The sequence below is a fragment of the Lactuca serriola genome, chromosome 9 (genome assembly GCF_051521515.1).
Source record: "Lactuca serriola cultivar US96UC23 chromosome 9, Lser_US96UC23_V15, whole genome shotgun sequence".
In the NCBI taxonomy this organism is placed as follows: domain Eukaryota; kingdom Viridiplantae; phylum Streptophyta; class Magnoliopsida; order Asterales; family Asteraceae; genus Lactuca; species Lactuca serriola.
The window spans coordinates 195,614,863-195,623,742 of record NC_136416.1 but is presented as its reverse complement, the minus strand read 5'-3'; the positions used below and the strand labels follow the sequence as shown (position 1 = coordinate 195,623,742).

At 31.9% G+C, this 8,880-nt stretch overlaps 2 protein-coding genes across 3 annotated transcripts; one reads left to right on the top strand and one right to left on the bottom strand.

Moving 5' to 3' along the window:
- Positions 1-826: 826 nt before the first annotated feature.
- TOM6 (translocase of the outer mitochondrial membrane 6) lies at positions 827-2,089 on the top strand. Of its 2 annotated transcripts, XR_013692776.1 has the most exons (3): positions 827-863; positions 1,024-1,420; positions 1,902-2,089. XR_013692776.1 is itself a non-coding variant. In XM_079022531.1 (2 exons), the coding sequence occupies exon 1, from the start codon at positions 1,223-1,225 to the stop codon at positions 1,385-1,387; it is 165 nt and encodes a 54-aa protein (XP_078878657.1). In that variant the 5' UTR covers positions 1,119-1,222; the 3' UTR covers positions 1,388-1,420; positions 1,902-2,089. The 2 variants fall into 2 exon arrangements, 1 of the variants encoding a protein (XP_078878657.1); XM_079022531.1 differs by lacking the exon at positions 827-863 and having other exon boundaries at positions 1,119-1,420.
- Positions 2,090-4,115: 2,026 nt separating this feature from the next.
- On the bottom strand, positions 4,116-8,028 carry LOC145075138 (uncharacterized). The gene is made up of 12 exons (XM_079021438.1): positions 7,718-8,028; positions 7,383-7,540; positions 7,161-7,230; positions 6,991-7,077; positions 6,748-6,867; positions 6,121-6,474; positions 5,689-6,047; positions 5,476-5,575; positions 5,259-5,318; positions 5,088-5,174; positions 4,779-4,907; positions 4,116-4,677 (listed from the first exon to the last, which is right to left on the bottom strand). The coding sequence occupies exons 2-12, from the start codon at positions 7,418-7,420 to the stop codon at positions 4,375-4,377; spliced, it is 1,707 nt and encodes a 568-aa protein (XP_078877564.1). The 5' UTR covers positions 7,421-7,540; positions 7,718-8,028; the 3' UTR covers positions 4,116-4,374.
- Between the last annotated feature and the right edge of the window lie 852 nt (positions 8,029-8,880).

The following is an 8,880-nucleotide window of genomic DNA, read 5'->3' as shown; positions in this document are numbered from 1 at the left end:
CATATGAGCTTTGTTTTTGACGTTTTTTATATCCACACGTAGGTAGCGACTTGATCTACAACTTTCGTTTAGACTTCGTCGACTAATTTTGACTTTATTTTTAAAGTTATATTTTAACATGCTTAGACAGTTAAAGTCCGTTAAAAATTCATAACTTTTTCATCCAACTTCCGTTTTCGGCTGTCTTTAAATCGTTGAGCTCCTATTAATGAGATATTAAATTCTAGTTTAGGTTGTGTTGTATAAAAATTGACCAATCTAAAATTCGATTTCCGGGCTGTGTGCTGTTACGCTAAATCTTAGAAAAATCATAATTTCCTAAAACGAAATCAAATTTGGACCTTCTTTTTATTTTTATGTACGTTCTCGGTTTAACGCATATTAAGACTTTCGTTTAGATCTCTAAAGATAAAAAGTAGTTTATAAAAAATTCACTATTTATGATACGCAACGCTGTGCCGGTTTTGTCGCAAAACTTCGACGAGTCATAACTTTTTCGTTATAAGTCAAATTTCAGCGTTCTTCGTGTATATATATATATATATATATATATATATATATATATATATATATATATATATATATATATATATATATTATTTTGGTTAAGATTATTTATTTTAAATAATCTTCTATCAAAAATTCATTTTTAACACTTATTATATTTAAATTGACTAATCCGAATCTACGGGCGTTACACAATTGAGAGGTGACTTGGAGCTCAAGATGTGGATGACTTACAGGTCAATATTTCTAAGAAAACTGTCATCGAAGTCATTATTTACACGAAATGGTGGGTTCTTTGGCATTTTAAAAACACTTTGCTTTTTATCAACAATAACGATAAGCAAGTCTCCATTTTGGTAGCCACTCTTTTATGCTATTTTAATTGAAATCATAAGTCTCATATCAAATTGGCCGATTGGCTCCAAAACATGCATTTTTATACGTAATTTTGTTTTTCTTTCTAGCTCTTGGTTCTAATAAAATTAGGTGTTAAATTCTTTTTTTTTTTTTTGATAGTATGCTAAACTGGGCCGGTATGGGGCCTATGTCTATGAAACATCACGTGGGCTGAAAAGTTTCAGTTCTTAGATCTGCAAATAAATAGCGTAGGAGTCGACAAAGACGAGAGGGCTAGGGTTTTTGAATTGCTCTTCGGATTCGCTAAAATCTCATCAATCGCAAAAGGAAAACCAACGCTACACATATCGGATCGAAGATGTTTCCCGGTATGTTCATGCGCAAACCAGACAAAGAAGCTGCTCTGAAGCAGCTTCGTGTGCACGTTGCCATGTTCGGGTCGTGGGTTGTCGCCATTCGTGTTGCTCCTTATGTTCTTCATTACTTCTCCGGCAGCAAAGATGAGCTCGTTCTTGATTTCTAGTTCTGTTCTTCCAATGATATCTTGATTTTAGAGGTAATCACTGAACAATTGCCTTAGAAGTTATTTGGTTTTTTGTGTTAATTTTAAATTGATGTCAAGTTGCTCGAATTTGTGATCCATCCGGTGTTATGAAAAGTTAGGTTAGTGATTTTGGTATATAGAAAATATAATTTATCACTTTTAGATCAGATTAAGTAAACACATGAGAACCAATACATTTGTTATGCCATCAGCCCATCAATTAGAACAATCAATTGCACCATGATCATATTTCGATTAATGTTTGATGCTTTTTCTATTATGTCTTTCTTTCTGTAATAAGTAAAACAAACCAATATATAAGCCTACTTGATTCAGCCACATTCTCGTTGATTCCTTTAAGTAAAAAAGAAACAAGATCTTAGTTATCTATGATGCTTTTGGAATCCTTTGCAGGTGTTTTTTCTTCTAACTATAAGCCCTCATTTCTTGATCTAGAAAAATCTGATAATCTTTTATCTTTATTTTTTTGCAGCTATGTTGGGATATTGCTTTGTGGAAGAAGTGTGGTTTGAAAACAAAATCTCATCTGTTGATTCAATTTCTTGAGCTTATGTTTATGTTTTTGAATCCAGGAAACTAGGAGAATAGATTTTATATAATCCCTTTATGGCACTACATTTATATAAACTTGTCGTTGAAAGATTTAATTGCTTTAAACAAGTATATACTATGATACAAAACACTAGACCTTTAAAATAGTATCATAAATGAACGACCAGCTAATCATTTTTTTGCATATCATTTTGCGATTAAGGGTCACGAAATCTCAACATCCAAAATCAATTCTAGAACTGTGAAACACTAAAAATTGATAATATGATAATCAGCTTCTAATTGCAATGCCAAACAACCATTCATCTTGAGAAGCACCACTAATTACATCATCATTGCTTTGAATTTTGTGGCAAAGTCTTTGTTTCATGATTTGATGTTGTTGTTCCCTTATAAAGTGAAGGGTAAAATGGTTGTTTTTGTTCTTCAGCACAACCATTCAAATGTTTAGAGGCAAATTCATTCAGGCCTCTGAATCATCATTTGAAGGTTGCCAAACAGCTCCTCAGTTTTTATTCGTAGCAGAAAAAGTAAGGGGCCTGATTCTTCCACATGAGATTGTTATTCATCCACGGAAAATGTTTATGCATTGACATTTATACCCTTTTATATAATCATAATTAATCGATAATCAATAATAAAATAATAAAACAAGTTTCCTTTTTCCTTACAGAATCACAACAAAAATAGCCATAAAAACAATTTAATCCATCCTGCAAATTGTCAGATTCATCAAACTATAAACTTGTATCCTACAAATTCAAAGATTTATCGTAGTAGAAATTTACCATTGCAAAGAAATTAATTCAATGATTCTATCATTTTAGAGATCTATCTTCGCAAAACAACGATAAGAAATTATTCAATCCACATGACATATCATTGAAAAAGAAAACAATTTTTCTAAGAACCTTTGCAGGGTGTTAGAAACATAACCAATCAATTAAGAATACCAATTAGATGTTAAAAAAAGAACATCTCATAATCACAGAGCAACCTTCCTATCCAATGAACTTCACGCAAACACACAAATACTAATCGATAATTAAAGATGAACACACACCGATGGGAATTATAAACACTCCATCGAGTGTTCTAGGTCAAGGAGGGGCCTTCGATTGAGCATACCGACGAGAATTGCAGATGAACACACACATAAACCGATAGATTTGAGCGTAAGCACGAGAACACACACATACATCGATCAATTTTTGGATGAATGACAGGAGGAAAGCGTCAATTTTTGGAGCATAGCGACGGGAATTCTAGATCAATGAGTGGTGTTGAAGTGGGAGGAAGAAACAACATATATGTATTCATGTTCACTAACCATTTAAGAGTGGGAGGACGAAGTAGATGGTGTAGAGTGAAGAAGCATCGGTGACTGAAGAAGTATCGGCGAAGGAGGAAGAAGGAATGAGGAATAATCGGACATTCTTGTACTCTCTCACTTCATTATCTATTAATTAAATTAATATTAATTAAACTAAGGGTATAAGTGTCAATATATAATTTTTTCAGTGGATGATTGAAAAGTCTCCGTGGAAAAATCAGGACCCATAAAATAATAGTGTTTGCTGTTTGCTAAAGCCTAATTAATAAGCTAGATATGTAAAATGACAAAATAAGATTTTAGATATATAAGGGTATATTTGGAAAATTTGAGGAAAAGCTGATGAGTTAATTAATAAACAATATTGGATAGCTTTTTAAGAAATTAGCTTATAAAAACTATTTTAGTAATTTCACGCATTAAGCTCAAAAAACAAGTTAATTAATACGCCAAGCACACCCTAAAACCAAAAATCCCAGCTTTAATGTATGAAGCCCCCACCCCTTTACCTATTTGTCATTATTTTTTAAGAATGTGAAATTTGTTTTTTGGAATTTTTAAGATCAAATGATCATTTATGCACATTAATACGGTTTATTTAGTCTAGATTTATATACATTAAGATGATGTGTTCGGCTTTGAAAAAAAAAACCTTATAAATAAAGATATTATTACTTTACTCATTAAAAATAAAGACAACTCCTTAGCCATCCATCTTCAATATGGCGTAATGAAATATAAAAACAAGCCTTTACTCAAGTTGCTATTAAATTGAAATTGTTACAAAACTTGTTCTTTGACTTCTTTAAATAAATTTCCATTCAAAGATATTGCAAAAGTAGAAACAATAAGAGAAAATATATATACATCTCATCAAACTCACCTCTTGCTATTCGAAAATTTACATAAAAATGCAAGAGAATAATAATAGTAATAAAGAATGGCACTCATATCACACTACAATACATCATCATAATCCAACAACACTAGTCATAGGAGCCTCAATCTCAATCTCAATAACCACTATTTAAACCTTCAAAAACCTTCAAGATTTTGAACTTCACTTGGCTAAATCAGGAGAAAGTATATACCTAAAAGCAAAATCATGAGCAACCCATTCGATTTTCTTCAAAGATTTTGCATTTCTAATCGATTTGAAGCTCTTTTGGTAACAATCAGGCACCGAATGTTCAATCATGTCCATTAAAATGGCATGACACAAACCCGAATCTTTTGCATAAAGATCCACAAGCTTTGGGAGAAACATCTTTTGGGATTTTTGGATCTTGAAGTTATTATGAATGTACTCTTCTTTTGCAACTTCAAGCTCTTGGAAGACACTTTTAGGCGTGTATATCCGCACCTAATTCACAAAATTATGTAAATATTATCAAATATGATAAAGTCTTTAATTTATTTTGTAAAATGGCATTTTGGTAATTTCCAAGCGTAGAATCTGTTTACCATGGGATCAGAACGGCTTCCCGAACAAAGTGCAAAGTATACAAGAGGTTGTGGTTGTTTCATTGCATAAGCTTTTCGTGCATCTCTTGACTTGTACTTTGGATTTGGAAATAGCAAAGATTGAAACCACTAGAAGCAAATAAAAAATAATTAAATGCAAGAAATGGCAAACCTACTTTTTGTTTATTTGTGTATAATAATAATTGCATCCTACTTTCATTTCTTTTTATTACATCATACATACTTGATTATTTTTTTTATTATTTACAATAAAAGTAAATTGTTAATAAAAGTTTAATGAAAATATACTTGTCCAGGGTGAGGCAATCTGCATCCAAGTATTGTACTCTGTATATCTCCAACACTAATGTTATGACCACCAATATTATAAGCAGCCTGTATCACACAAAAATAAGTATCATGTTACAACAATTTAAAAGTACGTTATATTTGTAGAAAATGTAAAATGACTGATTTAACCTTTTGGACTAATGATATCCTCTTGAGAGCAGTACGAGGAGTTCCATGAACCAGGAAGACCTGAAAACAAATCATGAGAACAAAAATTCAAATTAAACCACCTCAAATCACTATCTATAAACAATACAAAAAAAAAAAAAATTAGTTTGTTTGACATTTAAAGTCAAAGCATAATTAATGGACAACAAAAAGAGTAAAAAATAGAAGGAAACTTTACATGCATTACTAGTGCATTGTGTATATTGATCCAGAAAGCTAGCTTCTCTTCATGTTTCAGCTTTCTAGGATCCACCTGTTCTAACTGAGAAACAAGAGACCTGTAAAAACGCTATTTGGTGTAAGGGCATTTTCGTCTTTTTTAAAAAGCACAAAAACTCCTACTATATATATGCTATAGTTTGTAATAACTAGCACTTTTTTATATACTTGCCTGAAGGTGTGTTGCTTCTGTTCAACACTACTTGGTCTGTGGGTGTTTTTGCAAATACCTTGAACTTCAAGGGTAGTAAAGTAATTTCCACTGAGCTCCACTGATTCCTCACAATGTGGGCTCCACATGCTAAACTGGTCTCGTGGTGAAGACCCACTTGGTGGTGATGGAAATGATATGGGAGATGAAAGGAAGTCATGATGATGAATCAAGGGTGGATCTGCAATGTGACTATATATGCTTGCGATGCACCTGATCATTTCCTCTGAAAGCCAGTTTGCTGATGTACGGATATTATTGGAAATACATCCACCCAGATGCTCAGAAAGACTAACACTTGAATAATCATCTTTACCAAGCTGAAAGATTGTTGACAAATAAGAAAATCTTGAAATTTCCAAAAACTAGAAAATGTTACAATTAAAATGTTACCTCCAGCATTCCTAAGGGTAACGAATGGTATGAATCCACAGCATGATTAACAGCCATGTAAAGTGGTGGAGTTCTGTAAGAAAGTGATGAGTGGCTTCGATTAACATAAGAATCTTCCAGTTGCTGTGATTCCATAATGGGGCAAAAATCTTTAGGTGGATTATCGAAGGAGGCTCTAGCTGTTACAAAAGTTGTAGAGTTGACAATCGACAATTGTTGTTGTTGTTCCTTTGATCTTGATAAAGATTGTTCCTTTTTTTGGAAAGTTTTTCGGTATAATGATAAAAGATACTTCTCCAAATGCTTAACTTCAAATTCCAGTATGGATATTTCTTTGATTAGATCCTTGGAAGACTGAGTAAAGAATAGCAAAAAATGAGAAAGATTGTAATTAATTAAAATCATGTTTTAACATTATGTTGCAATTCCTAATATTTTTTAATGCGTTGGACTGGATGTCGACAAAAAGACTGCAACTTCTTGTAAAAAAAAAGGTGGGTCAAGAGTTTTGTCCAAAAGGCATAAATGACCTCCTTTTTTTTTTATGGGACAAAAATTGGTCGTAACTCCTCTCTTTGTGTAAAAAGACTTGAATGCCCTTCTACCACAAGGGGAAAGATCACAAACCTTTGTAAGTGAGGCTACATCAAGGGGATCTTGTAAGAAAGATTGACTAGTAGTCGTTGCCTTCTCTAGTTCACTGCGTATTACAAGTTGGTCTTGGAGTTGCTTCTGGAGTTGTTCAATCTACATTAAAAAAAAAAAAAAAGATTAATGTTAATAAGCTTAAGATAAAGACTTCATTCGCAACAATGTAAAAGTTCATTTATTTTGCAGAAGAACATTTATAAGCCCAAAAGGTAAACAAACCTCTTCTTTTAGAGTGTTGTTTTTAACTTCAATGCTTTCACAAGGCTTTGGTACAGGCTCTTGACAAATCTTCACCTGCTCCATAGCCTATTGGAACAAGTCAATGCTATGGTTAACAAGTCAACTTTTGTAATGACTGAAAGTCTTTAAAAGTGACGAAAATTTCTCACCTTTTTTGAAGGTGGTTGAGCTGTGAAAATGACGTTCTTAGCATCATGGATTCTTTCTGTAGCTGGATCACTGTCAATGTGAAGAAAAGAAAAAGTGAATGTGAGTACTTGATCTTATAAAATCACAGATTCAAGAACCCTTTCGTAAGATCCATTAAAACAGAGCAATCATAGCTAAAAAACTTTCTCAGAGTAAAATCATCGAACAGTTATGGGGCATACCTTTTCATGCGCTTGTGCCTTGAAGCAATGAATTCCATTTTCACTTCACGAGCTTCAAAAGCAACTGGAGTAAGAAGATAAAAACGCGAGTTGCTCTGGCCCAGCTTTAAAAAAAATCCTTAGTGAAACTCCATTGCCCAAAGCGAAGAACACATAATCTGACAAAATTAACAAGCATTCCAACAGAAACGCCAAACTTATTATAACAAAATCATGCGACAATTATCAAATGGCAGAAGATTACGACACCAAGAACAAACGTCAATAAGATTCTATCTGGCTCTCTGCCAATCAAAAACACGGTACATGCTGGTAAACAGAGAAAGATGTCTCACCTTCACGGGTCCTACAAATTCTGTTACGGAATATCGGATCAATAAAACCCCAAAATCGAATGTGTTTTTATCTAATTCTCACTGATCATTCATTCATACCCAACCCAACCCAACAATATTTTGCTGAAGCAATCAGAATTGGTGTGTGTTTGGTGATTGAAAGGAAAAGATGGGGAGGGGAGCTTATGATACTTTTGACTAGTCACTGCTCTCTCTTAGAAAGTGATTCTACCTTTTGCGTGTGGTAGCTTTTGCAAAGTGTTAGCCTTTGTCTTTTGCATCAAAAGAAGCAAATTCCAAATGCAAATTCAATGCTTAAATATTACTACTTCTCTACATACACGCTCTTTTATCTATACATGTAATCACACAAATATAAACAATCATCAATTTGGTAATCTCTCTCTCACACTCACACACACACACACACACACATATATATATATATATATATATATATATATATATATATATATATATATATATATATATATATATATATATATATATATATATATATATATATATATATATATATATATATATAAGAGTAGACTTAAATCTTGTAGACAAATAAATATATTTGTTATAACTTTCTTTTTAAAATCTAGGCTCATAGTATGGTTTAACATTCATATCTCCTACGAATAACATTTGAAATTGCTGTAGTTGAAAATGAAAATTACTAAATTACAAAGAGTAATTTAAGTATATATATAGTAGTTTCTTTTTGATAAATAATTAACACTTTGAATCATCAGAAGGATATATAATACAAAAACTCTAAAAGAAAATTGTTATTATACAAATAAAAATATACAACCTGTTCCTAAATGAAAACATAAGAATATTATTCATATTCATATCTAACACATTAGTGCAAGAATAAGCTGCATTACACAGGCTAAGATATTTTCGGGGAAATAATGATCTTTTATACCATATCATTAGAGCATCATGATTGTTTTTCTATCAAATATTTCTTGTACTAAAACAATCTTTTAAAAGATATTTTTAATCTGCATTTTAAAAAAAAAAAATTATTAAAACATTTGTTGTCCGCAGACATAAAAGGTTAAAAATATATTTTAAGAAAAAACAAACACAAGCTAAATTAACACACGTATTTTCTAATATTTTTTGATAAAAACAAATGATGCCAA

Bases quoted from the DNA above. Each gene is read 5' to 3' on its own strand.
- TOM6 (XM_079022531.1), top strand. From the start codon at position 1,223: ATGTTTCCCGGTATGTTCATGCGCAAACCAGACAAAGAAGCTGCTCTG.
- LOC145075138 (XM_079021438.1), bottom strand. From the start codon at position 7,420: ATGGAATTCATTGCTTCAAGGCACAAGCGCATGAAAAG. The intron at 7,078-7,160 runs GTGAGAAATTTT...TTGTTCCAATAG, and splicing joins CTCAACCACCTTCAAAAAAG to GCTATGGAGCAGGTGAAGAT. The intron at 5,319-5,475 runs GTAAAGTTTCCT...ATTTGTTTTCAG, and splicing joins ACAATGCACTAGTAATGCAT to GTCTTCCTGGTTCATGGAAC.